The sequence below is a fragment of the Microcaecilia unicolor genome, chromosome 1 (genome assembly GCF_901765095.1).
Source record: "Microcaecilia unicolor chromosome 1, aMicUni1.1, whole genome shotgun sequence".
NCBI classification, from domain to species: Eukaryota; Metazoa; Chordata; class Amphibia; order Gymnophiona; family Siphonopidae; genus Microcaecilia; species Microcaecilia unicolor.
Genome location: NC_044031.1, coordinates 644047426 through 644063649, shown reverse-complemented (window position 1 = coordinate 644063649; position 16224 = coordinate 644047426). Strand labels below are relative to the sequence as shown.

The window sequence follows — 16224 nt, the reverse complement described above, 5'->3', positions numbered from 1 at the left end:
TTGCAGCACGGTTGGTTTTCTTTCACTGTATATTGTATTTTATGCAAATTTTATGAATAAATAAATATCTTTAAAAAAAACAGCTGCATTCCATACCATAGTTCATGAGGTGCTTCTTTACAGATTGAGTTGTTTAGGGCATATTGGGTGTAGTTTTGAGGTGGTTTAAGGAATTTTTCATTAATAGATCGTATCAACTTAAAATGAAAGACTCTTTTATCAACTGCTTGGAACCCTCTATATGGAGTTTCTCAGGGTTCTCCACTCTCCCCAATTTATTTAATATATATATATGACATCTTTTGGAGAAGAGCTTACAAAATTTGGATGATTTACGCTACTTGTATGCAAATGACATGCTGGTACTTGTGATAAGACTCTTTCTAAATTATAGTTGGTTCAGGCTGCATCGTTTAAAATTGAACAAAGACAAGACCAAACTGGAAGAGCACTACTCAATATTATTTTAGTTATAGTTTTCTCACATTCATTACTGCAATGGTCTATATTTGGGATTTCAAACAAGTTAATTGTAAAACTTCAGATGTTACAAAATGTTTCAGCATGTATGATTTTTAAATGTCATAAAACTGTTAGAGCCACTCCTTTGCTGGTACGGTTACACTGGCTTCCTGTACAAGCCTGATTTTATTTTAAAACAACTTGTACTGTTTTTAAACTCTTTGAAAGAATTGGACCAGAGCATATGATTCAATTTTTCTTTCCGGAAAAAGTTAAAACTAAAATCTCACATTTTGCTTGTTATTCATTTTTCTTCACTAAGAAGTGAACGTTACACTAGGATTTTTAAAAGTTCTTTTGGTTTTTAGGCTGTTCAGTGTTGGATGTCCCTTCCGATAGAGTTTAGATGTTTGAAATCATATTTCCTTTTTCATCCATGCTCTTAAAACCTTTTCATTTCAGAAATGTATGCTAATTCACTTGTGCTTTATTTGTAATTCCCAATCTATTTTACTGGCTCATGTAGTATATTGATACTACTTTGTAGTTTAAGGGAATCAGCAGAGTATACATTCCAGATTAGATTAGATTGGATTCCCCATGCCCACATTACCTCCCTACTCTTGAAATGTAGATACAGGCTGCCTACTCACAACCAGCAATACTTTGTTTTGTTTTTTGGGCAAGGGTAAATTTGTGTTGAGATCATGAGTTCATCACCCCCAATGATTTTCAAAAGTTGGATCCTATGGCTCCAGATGCCATCCTAAGCTGCCCTTAATGTCACATATAATGTACAGAAAGTATGGTGGTAGATGAGGATGAGTTTTGGTCATAGGACCCCTGTGATTGTAAATTTACAGGCGTCTGTACTTTCAGATGAAAAGCCTAGGGGGAATAAACCAGACAAATTTTAGCTTTTAAATTTCCTACCTTGGTGAAAAGGTTAATTTTGTTCCTGTGCTTATTAAATGCATTAATTTATGTTTCTCTCTCCTAGAGTCTGCAGATCCTGGTTGGTGTCTTACTGATTGGATTTGGCATTTTCTTGGCTTATTTGACTAGATATTTGGAAACTTTTACTATACACAGCGGACTACCATTCTGGGGTGGGCTAATTGTAAGTAAAAACTTGAATTTCAGTTATATACTACCATAGATGAGCAAACTAGGTACCACAAGGGAGATTTAAAAAAAGAAATGATAAATAAGGTTAAATATACAATAACTATAAACAAACTTCTAAATCAATTAAAATATCAAACAAAATAAACCTATGTTGCTTTATATATAAATGAACTTTAATATCATTAAATTAATAAAAAATCAGATGTGAAATAAAACCTAACATGTCTGTAGGCTGCATCAGGGGCTCTCACACTGGAAAGATTAAAAAAACCAACTAGATAGGTAGTGTACAGTTCAAGTAAGCCCAAATCACACAAGTGCTTGCTCTAAGTGGCAGATGCCAAAGCTAAGGTCTGGACCCTCCTGATCCCCACCCCCAGTCATACCTGCTGAATTCTGATTACCCCACCCCCTACCATATCCAATCCTTCCCACTTCCCCCCTAAAGCATTCACTTGTTATGTTGAATTGTGTATGTTTTGTTACTATTTCTATTGTGTATATAATGTTATGATCTGCCAAGAGTTGTAGGATTGTGCGAAATAGAAATTTTTTAAAGAAATAAATTAAATCTTCCTCAGGCACCACAACATAGAAAGAAGACCCCCTCATGAACCCACCCCCAGCAAAAATAAAGTTCCTATGAGGCTCCCCTGTCAGACCCTTCTATCTTTTACCCCCAATCTCCATCACCAGCCTTACTGGAGTCCTTTAGTCCTACTAGTAGCAGGTGCAATACCCACTCATTCCTGTTTGTACGGCCCCAGGTTCCAATATGGCCACCACAGCCCCTAGCTGTACTACTGCTAGCTGTTAGGCTGTCAAATAAGGGAGTTTTGCTCTTATTTGGCAGTCTGAATGCTAGCAGTAATACTGTAACACAACATACAACGGAGAGGGTAAAAAGTACACAGCACAAACAGACTAAAAAGAAGCACATAGGGCTTTCAAGAATAGAACCACTACACTTTATTAGTGACCCGACATGGGCCGTGTTTCAGCATAAACCAATGCCTGCCTCAGGGGTCAATCTAAAATGTAAACAAAAATGACATAAAACATTATATTCAGTAATTTAAAAACTATACATGAAAAATACAATAAAATGAACTAAGAACTGTAATTTGACTGAAATAACATATATTAAAATTCAATGGCATATAAAATACAATAATGAAAAAAATGAGAGGCTTGTAAAAATAAATGTTTGCCCAATTGTGAATTGATGCCTATTCATGTAAGATACTAACTGAAGTGATATGATAAATTAAAAGTAAAAATGAGTTTAATGGACTGTAAAGATATAAAATATGTGTTGTAATGAAATTGAGATACTGTGAAGACAACATAAAAGAGTGCAACCATAATCTAAGGGACCCTTTTACAAAGGTGTGTAAGGGCCTATGCATGTCCAGTGCATACCAAATCAGAATTAACACCTGGCTACCACATGCCCCTGGTGGTAATTCTGAATTTGGCGTGCGCCAAAACACACAGTAGAAAATATTTTCTATTGTGGGGCGCCTATCCAGCAGTAAATGGCAGTTGGTGCGCTGCATGCTTACCGCCCGGGTAGCACATGAGACCTTACCGCTAAGTCAATGGGTGGCGGTAAGATCTCAGTCAGGCCAAAAATGGACATGTGCTGGTTTTAATTTTGTTGCATGTCCATTTTCTGGGCCATTAAAATAATCTCTTTTTTCCAGACGTGGTACAATAAGGGTCTGGTGTGCGCAAAAAACACACGCCCATACTGCCACAGGCCAGCTTTTGGCGAGTTTTTGTAAAAGGGCCCCTAAGTGAAATAACAGAAAAGATGATGAAAACTTGTTGCTTACCAACTTAATAAAAGTACTAAAAATATATCTTGTAATCTAAACTGAAAACAAAGCTACCAGATGAAAAAATAAATAGGTTGTTAAGTTCCCTTTGGGGTTCACATACACTTAACATCATATTTATTTTTTCATCTGTAGCTTTGTTGTCAGTTTAGATGACAATATGCATTTTTAGTACTTTTATTAACTCTGAGCTCATCTTTATCTTTCGCAAGAGTGGATTTTTGCTGTGTTGAACCACTATATATTGAGCAGCAAATCTAGTATTTAGTGGTGCTTGATTGGTAAGCCACAAGTTTTCATCATCTTTTCTGTTATTTTACTTACATTATGGGTGCACTTTTTTTTATGTCTTCACAATGTCTCACTTTCATTACAACACATACTTCATATCTTTGCATGCCATTAAATTCATTTTTACTTTTAATTTATCACATCACTTCAGTTAGTATCTTACATGAGCAGGCATCAAATCAAAATTGGGCAAACATTTGTTTTTACAAGTCTCTGATTTGGTTCATTATTGTATTTTATATGACATTTGAATTTAATATATGTTATTTTGGTCAAAGTACAGTTCTTAGTTCATTTTATTGTATTTTTTATGTATAGCTTTTAAATTACTGAATATACCTCTCTGTTTACTAAGCCGTGCTAGTGGCTGGTGGTGCTGTAATGCTGACACAGCCTACTCACTTTGAATGGGCTGTATTGGCATTGCTGCGCAGCAGCCACTAGCGTAGCTTAGTAAACAGGGGGGGAGGGATAGTGTTCTATGTTACTTTTGTTTACATTTTAGATTGACCCCTGAGGAAGGCGTGGTGTGTCAGGTCACTGATAAACTGTACTGGTTCCATTCTTGAGTGCCCTTTGTACTAGCAGTAATACTGTGAAATTACTGCTAGGGGTTGTGGCAGCTATTTTGAAATCTAGGGCTGTATGAACAGTAAAGAGTGCGTATTGCTACTGCTACCACTAGACACTAGGGAGCTTGTTAAGGCCAAGGATAGGGATTGGGGTAGGGTTTGGTGTGCTGGGTCTGACTATTGTATAGAGAAAGACAGGACTCCCAACATGATAGTAGGTTTGTCCAGTCAGAACTTCAGAATCTATTTGGGGATTAGAATCTAACTCTACCCCCCTCCCCAGGCCTATTTCTTTCAGTTCCAGGCAGCCTTTCTAAAAAAAGAAAAAAAATCCAAACAAACAAAAAAATAAAAATTGTGTTACAACACACATTTCTTTCCCCTTTTTCATTGAAGGCATGTTGTGAGGAATTAGTATACTGCTAGTCTTTGGAGAAATCCCCTTGGCAGGGGTTCTCTATGGACAGCAAGATACAAGTCTTCACTTACTATCCCATGTCCCCAAGGAGTTGTATTTCATGCTATGCTAAGCTATGAAATAGACTGAAATGGTCTTGTATGACAGTAGCAGATGGGAAGAGGTTCCCATACATGAGGAACCTGCTCAAAATTTCTAGAAGCCTGAGCTGGAGTAGTGTTCCCACATTGGGCTCTGTTGGTGACATCACTCATGTTGTAAGGAGCTGATTCCTGCTGTTCATGAAGAATACCTCTTACAGGTGTAATCCTGGGTTTGTGCAATTGCCTAGGCGATCTATTAATGCATACAAGGAGGCTGAATAAGCACTTACAGAATTTTAAAATACTTCACTCAATAACCCAGACAACTCCAAATACTTTGTTCTGAATCAATGATTTACTAAAGTCACTTGTAATGGCAACAGTAGTAGAGGCGATAGTAGCGAATAGTCAAAAGGCAGTAAAGATCTTTACAAACTCCCAGACATTCAGCTGGCTACAGTCAGCATTTTTAAAACACTGACCGCGGCCAGCTAATTTAGCCCCAGATATTCAGTGCTGGGTCATGTGTGGGCACCGGCATTGAAAATCAGATGGTAAGTTCAGTGGAGCTGGCCAGCAGAGCTTATGTGAGTCCCGGCCGATATTCAACTGGGATCCGCATAAGACAGTTATGTGGGCCCCAGAGAATATCAACTTGAAACCTATATAAAAAAATATTGCAGTTTCATAGTAATGTGGTAACATAGTAGATGATGGCAGAAAAAGACCTGCATGGTCCATCCAGTCTGCCCAACAAGAAACTCATATGTGCTACTTTTTGTTTATACCTTACCTTGATTTGTATCTGTCATTTTCAGGGCACAGACCATAGAGGTCTGCCCAGCACTAGCCCCGTCTCCCAACCACCAGCCCTACCTCCCACCACCGGCTCCGCTACCCAATTTCATCTATGCTTCTGAGGATCCCTTCCTTCTGAACAGGATTCCTTGATGTTTATCCCACGCATGTTTCTGTCCCCTCCCCACTCCCCCTCATGGTCTATAATAAACAGCAAGCTCAGGTTCTTCAAAACAGACCAAGGACTCTCGATATGTAGTTAAAAATTTGGTACCATGTTTTGGCACATGCGTGCCTACTTCAGCAGTCTGCACAGATATAAATAATCAATATAAAAAATCAATATAAAGGATATGTAATAAAAAGATTAAATGATGGTGTAAAGGTAATCAACATAAGATCGTAGACTAAAAAGTTAAGTAATGTGAAATGTGTTGTAAAGGACAATTAACAGGTATAACATCTTTTTAAGTGCTTAAAGCAAGTGAGACAAATAAATGTCATCTAAAATAGTATTTAAAAAGGCAAATAAATAAATAAAGTTTAATATCTTATAAACCAGCATCAAGGTAAGAGGCAAAATCAAGAGTTGTACAGGTTAAAATGTTGGCAAATTAACTTTGGTAAAAATATTCGACAATCACAAATACTTTCGGCAATGTTCCTTTAAAATATGAGCATAACTGCTCTGAAAGAGTAAAAGTAAGAAGATATGAACCTTACATATGGGCAGTCTTGTATGGGGTAAGAATATCAATACAATGTGAGTAAAACAAAATGAATGGACTGAATCTGTTGAATGATAAATGAAGAATGAAAACACCACCAATTATAAACACAAGCCAATCTAAATGTATTCTAAACAAGGCATAATAAACATGTGCGAATGGATATTGAAATCACAGCTGTGGGCATAAGCCATACTTAAGGTATGCTTATTAGGGCATATGAAATGAGTGTGAATAAATAATAAAAGTCAAAAATGTAAACATTAAGTATCAGTAAAAATGTGCTACATAATTTTTAAAGAAATACTATGGGATGTTTGTAATCATCTTAGTAAATCATGAATTTTTCAGGGAAAGAAAAAAACTTTCCTAGCGCTATCTTGGAGGATCTGAAATGCATTTTACCATTGTAGCATTCTATTAAACATACTAAAAAAAGTGAATGTATTAAATATAAATGATACATAAAAATGTCCCAATGGAATATGACATGCTGTTCACAATGTTTACAAATTAAAATGTGCATAGAATTTGTCCAAATACAGTGTATTGTACTGATAAAAAGACGTACAACTAACTGAAACACATGAAAAAAACTGTATAAAAAAAAAACAAATGAACAAACTGACAGTAATAGTCACTCATAAGGTTGTTTGCTCTTAAGATGGTTCTAATAAAGGGAAAACCTCTTGAAGCCATGATGCATATCAAAGAAAATGTATGAAAATAAAATTCACAATGATAAACTATAAATGATAATGTTATAATATCCATATGGCGTATCTCCTAGTTTCATTAATGCTTAATGCATTTTCCTGCATACTTGTTCTCACATTATCCTACACGCATATTTGGTGTGCCAATATTTATTTATTTATTCATGACATTTATACCCCACACTACCCAAAATAGACTCAAATTCAATAGATAAACCCAGTGTGAGATTGATTTTTCTCTTGCATTCTGCACATTTTTTAAACATTCACACTATACCCAAGCTAACTAGTCACACGCTAGGAACTCACACAACACAACACACAGGAGAACTAGTAAAGCTGTACACAAGCTAACAAGCAAAGCTATGCCCAAGCTAACTAGTCATACACTAGAAACTCACACTGAACTGGACAAGGTAGCAGTGCACAGAGCACTCTAACATACCAGGGACCTTAGACGATGCAAAGGCAAAGGCTGCAGTCTCTAAGTGATTAATAAAGCCCTTCAACACCTGAGGAGCAGCTGCAGCCATCAGTAAGCAACTACGGAGGCTGTCCAGGCACAAACAAGAGAGAAAAGTCCGGCAGCCTGGAAGAACCAGACCGGACTAAGCTAAAGTCTGGAACAGGTAGGAACAGCAAGACAAACTATGGCTGCCACTGGCTCTGGCTACCAGCGGGTGAGAGGAGCACAAACCAAGGAGCAGGCAGAGCGCACACAGAACATAGAGAGACTTAGAATACCTAGGTGCAGCACAGAGGAGCAAACAGCTCCAGGCTGGAAACAGAGGTAGAGCTAACTCAGGCAGCACCCCCAGGTGCAGTAGAGTGGAGTAATTAGAGCCATGCTGGAAGCAGCCAGCACACAGAAGGAAAACTACTCCAGAAAGGATAGGCAGAAACCAGCTAAGAAGCTGACCCCCAGAAATAAGGTAAGTCTGAGGGTGGTCACGGCCACAGACGTGACACCACAGGTGATTCCTGCCCGCTTAAATCACTTTGAATATCAGCCGGTGAATCCCTTAGGTACTTGTGTCCAGTCTATTACCTTGAATGGTCCAATCTCCTTATCCCTTGAATCCTACCATTGAGAGTGGCTGGGATTACACACAAGTCTCCTTATCTATAATTCCTACTGGAAGTCAATGATTGTATTCACTTGCAGTTCAGAAGATAACTGAAGTGAGTCTCAGGGACACCTGAGTTCAGTCTCTGCTTCACTGATTAAAATTCTATTAATGGTGCCAGTGTCTGCCCAGGGATCAGAGACAGTTGTGAGTGGCAGTTTTAATGAAAAAGTGTGAGAATTTGTATACACCAGTTTTGGGTATGCTGAGAGGTTGCTATGAGATTGTTATTTAAGCACATATGTGAGTAACTCTGGTAGTGACTAGGAGTGAGTGACATCTGAGTTGCTCTTATTTTATTCAGATCCTGGTATGAACAGGGTGAAATCTGAATAGGAGTCCTTAATCTGACTATAGTGAATATGAGGATTGGATGTGGTTCTGTTTGAGTGAATAAGCTCAATTAAGCAGTGCTCTTCAAAATAACAGGGGAAAATGATGAGAATAGGCCTGGAAGACAGGGACGCCTAATTTATTTTTATTTTATTTATAGTTAGTGAATCCCCTGTACAGTATATGATGTCACAGTAAGTCAGTGTGATAATTAAGGGAATAGGAAGTTAAGGTTTTACTTCATTGGGTTGTTAAAGCACAGGATAGTGTTCACTCTGGTGGATCCTCTTCTACTTCTATCCCTCTGCCTGTCGGCGTACCGCAGGGTTCTGTTCTTGGTCCCCAGACAAGGGAAGGGGAACTGTTTAAGGGCCACACTTGGTGTGTTCTCTGTTGTTTCCTTTCCAGGAAACGTCAAGGGGAGATGACAGCATGGATCCCAAGGATTTATTCTCGTTCATGACCCATCAATTTCAGAAACAGCAGGAGCTGGTGCAGAAGCTAATGGAGGAGTCTTGGTCCCCTCCTCTTTTCTATCTACACTTCTTCCCTTGGTTCATTAATCTCATCCCATGGCTTTTTCTACCATCTCTATGCTGATGACTCCCAAATCTACCTATCTATCCCTGATATCTCACCTTGCATCCAAACTAAAGTATCAGCGTACTTGTCTGACATTACTGTTTGGATGTCTCAACGCCACCTGAAATTAAACATGACCAAAACCGAGCTTCTCATTTTTCCCCCCAAACCCACCTCCCCGCTCCCCCCATTTTCTATTTCTGTTGATGGCTCTCTCATTCTCCCTGTCTCTTCAGCTCATAACCTTCGGGTCATCTTTGACTCCTCTCTCTCCTTCTCTACTCATATCCAGCAGATTGCCAAGACCTGTTGTTTCTTTCTTTATAACATCCGTAAAATCTGCCCCTTTCTTTCTGAACACTCTACCAGAACCCTCATCCACACCCTTGTCACCTCTCATTTAGACTACTGCAATCTGCTTCTTGTTGGCCTCCCACTTAGTCACCTCTTCCCTCTCCAGTCGGTTCAAAACTCTGCTGCCGTCTCGTCTTCCGCCAGGGTCGCTTTACTCAAAAGAAATACTGCTTCAAAAAGTGAAACTTCATCACGTCAACACAGTGGGACTATATATAGAAGGTGGGAGTTCTGGATGGGAAAACCATTAAAACCATACTTACCTGATAGAGATGGTTCAAGTCCCCAGGATATCTGAAAGACAAAAATTGGACACAGAGTCATTTTCAGAAAAATGGTATTTCCTCTAGAGAAAGTTAACAGTGTAAGAGAAATTATTTGAATATTAATACTTGTCTGATATCCTGTTTCACTGTTGCAGCCAGAAACATTTAGTTGCACCTGTAAAAGAAAAAGTGTTTATTGTGAAGAATTGAAAGTGAAGTTGTTCAAAGAAATTATTAGTCTAATTAAAAAATTCCAGACTTGTTAGTAATAAACTCACATTTACCATTGTAACATCTGTCTGATTCTTGGCTCACGATCCTTTAGTTTCCTTCTTTCTCATTGTTTTGAACTAAGAGAACGTGGTTAGTTTAATGTGCTCTGCTACTTGGGATTGTTTGACTTGAGGTAAGCAGCTGAAGAAGACTACAAACAATGGTAAATATTAGTCATCAATACAGGCATGAGGCAGCAGTGGTCTACACACAGTTTCAGTATTAAATTCCAATTCTATAGTTGGGAGTAGGGGGTGGCATGGGTGAGGTTCTGCTGCTACCAGTTCCTCCCACTGATTACTGTAGACTCTCCTATGTTCTTCCATTTTCTGTCAGCTTTTGCCTCTTCCTGGAAAGAGCAGAAGATGCACCTGTCAATAATACTTTTACTATGACCTGAGATCATAGCAAACGTATTATTGTATTGGTTTAAAGTAGTGGTCTTATGAATTCAAGCAGGCTTCACTTACTGCTGAATTCTCAAGCACCCTACACATGTAAGAAACTTGATATTTTCAGTGGACAACAGGGGAATGGAGCCACACAATCCCAGCCACCAATTACATTACATTACAAATATTCTTTCCGCAAATACTGCGAATTTCTATGAGGTAATAATTCACGAAAACCAGGCAAAACCCTGGGAATGTATAAGCAATGGTAAATCAAAAAGTAAGAATATCATACTTGTAAATAATTCTTAAAAAGAAATGCTTTAAAAACTTTTCTAAACATTTTATAATTTCTTATTCTTCTAGGAAGAATAGGAAGACCAATCTCTCTTAAGTCTTCAATATCTAAATTGTATTGTGACCTGAGGCAGGAAAGTAGCTGTCATGAGCACAGGAGATCCCCTACATGCTCAGGGGGGCTTATAAAGCTCTTCTGAGTATAACTGGAGAGCATCTAGTTCAGATCTGGGCAGTGCCAATGACATCATCTAGACCTGTGGCTCTATTCCCTTGCTATCCAAGGAGAGCCCCTATGAAAAGTAAGCAATTTTGCTTTTTTGACTTTAAGCTAGCATTACTTCTTCTTGCAAATCTGCCCAAAATCTACCCCTGTACATGCCTACTTGCAAAATATGTGACATCCTGCCATGATGCATACTTTTACGCCAGTCTGTACTTTATAAGAGCACATTTATATGGGTAAATCAGTGTTTCACCCACAGAAATGGTTTATACCTTCCACATGTGTACAAGACAAATTATCCTGCAACTTTAGTGTTCTAGAAGGCATTAGAAGTTTTATTTAAAAAAGAAAAGACTGTTCCCATATATAAAGGGATGTGATAATCCTTTTCTTTATCCAACAGTTCATTATCTCAGGATCTTTGTCTATTGCCGCTTACAGGACAGGCTATTGGTGTCTGGTGAGTGATTTCAAATATTCATTTCTGTTTCCTGTCTTCTTCTCGCTGTAAAATATGTGAAGGCATCTCATATAATTGTCGTTTTCACTAATATTACCCTTCCCACTCATGGGTTGCCTACAATACTCATGACCATTCAGTCAAAGCAGTCAGAAAGGGTGCACAACTGGGAGAACCATTCCTAGGACAGACCTGGTCTCTTTCTTTGTATATTTCACTCTCTCCCCCGATGTGCCTGCGTGCTCTGTGGACTGACCAACAGCTGCCCAGCCTGCTTCAATGTTGGAGCTACAGAAGGGCTATGCAACCAACTGGAAAAAGGTAAACCTGAAAGGGAAGAGGGCACCACAAGTAACCCTTGCCCAAGGCACTATTTTGTCTAGGAACAGTCCTGCTCCAATTAATTTCTAGCTCTTTGTTGCCTAATTCATACTTTAGTATGAGTGTAAATGGATCTGAAATGTCATCCTCTGTTCTTACCATTCTGTTGTGGCTTAATCTTTACTATTCATCTGAATGGAATTTATAAAGTTTTCTCCTAGGTTGCTGCAAGGAGATATACACTTGCACACAGACCTGAAAACAGGATATTTTATTGTGTGTACAGAGATGACCCTAAAGAACTACACACACACACACACACACACAAATAGTAACCAGTTTTTGTTAGGAGGGAGGTGAGATATGCCAGAGAGGGGGATCTGTGATGTTCTGATGTGATAAGCCCATTCAAACAGTTCCGAAACTTGCCCCTCACACAGTATGAGAAGGGAGGGTGATGAGTAGGTTTTGCTGTAATGGGCTTTGCAAAGGTGGTGGTGGGGTTTAGGGAACATCTATCCAGACAATTTAAAACCACACTCTCCCTTGCACATATTCACAGAGTTCTACATTTAAAAACACTCTACCCAGTCACATGTATACATTTTCTCATGACAGGTTTGAAACCATTTAATATAATTTTAAATACTGTTTACACAACGTGTAAAATGTATTTTTCCTTGTTCCTGAAAAGTGCCCTTACCTTGCCTCTTCTGTTGTCCCTTATGCACCTCCCAGACCTCTCCACTCTTTGAACGATCACCAGTTGCAAATCCCTTTGCCCCGAATGCTTTCTACTATGTTGCTCCCTCCCTTTGGAATGTAGTTCCCCTCAGGTTCACCTAGAACTGTCATACCCAAAATTTAGGAAGACTCTGAAAGCTTTCTGTTTCAAAAGGCCTTTGGTGATTACCTACCTCCTGTAGATGTGGCATCCTGAACTGATTGGACCGTTGTATATAGTGCATTGTTAATCCTGTATTTGTCATGCTGTATGGCGTCATTGGCCACATGGTCTTACACCTATAAAAGGCTTTTTTTAATCTAATAATGCTCAAATGTGCCCTAGACTTATGCAAATCAGGGAGGAAGAAGTACAACATACATTTTCTCCAAAAAAATGGATGTAGTTCTGGGCCAAGCTTGGAAAACTGCTATCTTCTGCTAATTTTCTACAAACATTTTATTTCCTCCATCATAGAGCAATTTGGACCACACAAAAAATGGCAGTTGCTAATCTATCTCAAACTAATAACTGTTGGTCTCATAAAGTACATTTAGGCATTTAGAGGGGGATAATCGAACGGCACCGGCCATCTCCGAGTACGGTGCCGTGAACGGGCAGAGCCAACCACATTTTCGAAAAAGATGGCCGACCATCTTTTTTTTCGATAATACGGTTGGGGCCGCCCAAATGTCAGAGATGGTTGGCCTCGGTTTTTGCCCATAATGGAAACCGAAGCCGGCGATCTCAAACCCAACCAAATCCAAGGCATTTGGTCGTGGGAGGGGCCAGGATTCGTAGTGCACTAGTCCCCCTCACATGCCAGGACACCAACCGGGCACCCTAGGGGGCACTTCTAAAAAGTAAAACAATAAATAAAAATAGCTCCCAGGTGCATAGCTCCCTTACCTTGAGTGCTGAGCCCCAAAAACCCACTCCCCACAACTATACACCACTACCATAGCCCTAAGGGATGAAGGGGGCACCTACATGTGGGTACAGTGGGTTTTGGGGGGGGGGGTTGGAGGGCTCCCATTTACCACCACAGGTAGGGGGGGATGGGCCTGAGTCCGCCTGCCTGAAGTCCACTGCACACACTAAAATTGCTCCAGGGACCTGTATACTGCTGCGATGGACCTGAATATGACATTTAAGGCTGGCATAGAGGCTGGCAATAAAAGGTTTGAAAGTTGTTTTTTTGAGGGTTGGAGGTGGTTAGTGACCACTGGGGGAGTCGGGAGGTGATCCCCGATTCCCTCTGGTGGTCATCTGGTCAGTTCGGGCACTTTTTTGGGACTTGGACCTGAAAAAAAAGGGTCCAAATAAAGCAGACCAAATTCTCGTGAAGGCCGGCTTTTTTTTTCCATTATCGGGCGAAGCCAGCCATCTCAACGCACGCCCCTGTCCCGCCTTCGCTACCATGCCGACACGCCCCCTTGAACTTTCGCCGGCCCCGCGATGGAACACAGTTGAAGCCGGCCAAAATCGGCTTTCGATTATACCGATTTGGCCGACTTCAGGAGATCACCGGCCATCTCCCGATTTGTGTTGGAAGATGGCTGGCGATCATTTTCGAAAATCAGGCCCTTAGTCTACGAATGCCACTATACATTCAACTTTGTCACAGGTATGAGATAAAATAATTTCAATTTTCCAAATCAATAGCCAATTATCCATAAAAGTAATCTCTTTTGGATCCCTAGCGATAGAATCAGATCTTTGCTCAATGGACTCCAGATTATTAATTTTCTATTAGTGATTGCTATCAAATCTGTGGTAAATAACTGGAAAGACAATACATTACTTTCTTTACAAGCATGGTGGCAATCTGTCTTACAAATACATAAGTTTGAACTTTTTATGGCAGATAAAGTTGGCAATACAACATTTAAAATAAAGTTATGGTCCAGTGTAGAAATTTACCTAAAGTCAAATTGTCAGTAGTTTGTCAGATATTCACATATTAAGATACTGTGAATATAAGCTTCCATGTCTGTTTCTTTCTTTTTTTTGGATATTAAGCTACATGGTCTTGTTCAGGACATAACTTGGTTTAATTTAAGTTAATTTACCCTCCCCCCCTTTTAGAAAGCCAATTCACTTTGAATGGGCTGTGTTGGCATTACCGCACAGTCGGTAGTGTGACTTTGTAAAAGGGGGGTTAGGTTTTCTTTCCATGTTGCATTGTATTACAGGAATCATTTTCTCTTATGTATAAGCATCAATTTTTTAGTATCTGTTATCTGTTTTGATGTATCATGTTGAAAACTTGAATAAATAAGCTTGGATTAAAAGGAAGTTATGACAGTGGCTCTGTCTTTGTGCGACTGACTACTTTCCTATCACACAATAGAGTTCCTTTTCTTACTTTTTATATTTGATTTCATTATATTCACCACTCTGTAATGCTTGCAGGAAGGATGGTATATCAAAATGTAATTATATTAGTACAAAATAATTAGGCCTTAATATTTAATGAGAATTTTTAACTTTAAGAAATGACTATATATCTAACACTATTTTTATTATTTATATATGGATTTGATTATATAGGATATCTAAGAACTTTGCAGGAAGCTATGAACCATTAGTGTAGTTTGTCTGCTTACTTTGGGTGGAGGAAGGAGAGCAAAGGGCAAGGAAATCATATTGGCAGTGGGTGAGGATGTGTGAAACCAATTTAGCATTAGTATTTGTAACATTTGCTGCCTCCCCCCCCCTCCCCCACATGCCCACACCATGTTACAACTAATGCTGAAAACAGATTTCTCTGCGGGCAAGCAGGATAGTTGAATCTTCACACATGGGTGATGTCATCTGATGGGACCCACAAGGGAATCTGTCAACAAAATGTTTTTCAGAACTTTTCAGAATGTCTCACTTCACATGCATGCCTATTTCGGCCTGCCACTGTCCTTAGTTTTCTGTGGAGCCTGTCAAATGTCTTTAGCTTTAGTCATCTCAGCACGTAATTTTATCTGAAAAAATATATTCCTTGTGTGTAAGTTCTATCACTGTCATGTGGTTATATTTCTCAGTAGGCTGCCCTAGTTAAGTTTTGTGGTCATGTTTAAGTTTTATTTTCTCTTGGCTGTTTGGTTTCAGCTGTTTTAGGCCTTGAGCTCCCATCTAGATATTTATTCCATCATAGAGTCATTTGATTTCACTGGGCTATATTTCCAGATAAAACAGAAGAAACCCCCTGAAAAATCAAATAAGCCACAAAAAGACAAAAAGGGGGAAAACCAAAGAGGTTCCAACATAGGGATTTTTATTAAAATCAACTCTAGACACAATTGTATAAAACAGACTCTTTTTTTTTACGCAGTTCTGCGTTTCAGCACTAAAGGCCCTGTTTACTAAGGTGTGCTAGCATTTTTAGTGTTTGTACAAAATTAGCGCGTGCCGTGTAGGCGCCCATAAGGGCATCTACATAGTTAGTGCGCACTAATGGTTAGTGTGTGCTAAAAACGCTAACATGCCTCTAGCGCATCTTCGTAAACAGAGCCCTAAGCATGCCTTCCTTGAGTCTGTATTTCTGCAAAGAATAAATAAATGAAACATTCAAAAACAAATATACAATTTTGTACTCACATAATAAAACCCATTTAAAAGACCAGATGTTTAAAAACTAATAAAAAGGACCAAAACATATGTACAATAAATAATACATGATCACTAAAAATCTTAGGGGTCCTTTTCCAAAGGTGCGCTAATGATTAGTGTGCACTAAACTCTAGAGACATCCATATAAATATATGGGTGTCTCTAACATTTAGCGAGTGCTAAAAATGCTAGCGCACCTTTGTAAAAGGACCCCTGAATAATTCAC

The 16224-nt window shown here is 39.0% G+C and overlaps 1 protein-coding gene across 1 annotated transcript in view; it reads left to right on the top strand.

The window, feature by feature from the left end:
• The window catches only part of LOC115461366 (membrane-spanning 4-domains subfamily A member 15-like), a 93683-nt gene that overhangs the window by 14431 nt on the left and 63028 nt on the right, over window positions 1–16224 (top strand). Inside the window, exons 2-3 of the mRNA XM_030191124.1 lie at window positions 1463–1582; window positions 11291–11347. Of these exons, the coding sequence (XP_030046984.1) occupies window positions 1463–1582; window positions 11291–11347 (177 nt within the window). The remainder of the gene's footprint in view (window positions 1–1462; window positions 1583–11290; window positions 11348–16224) is intronic.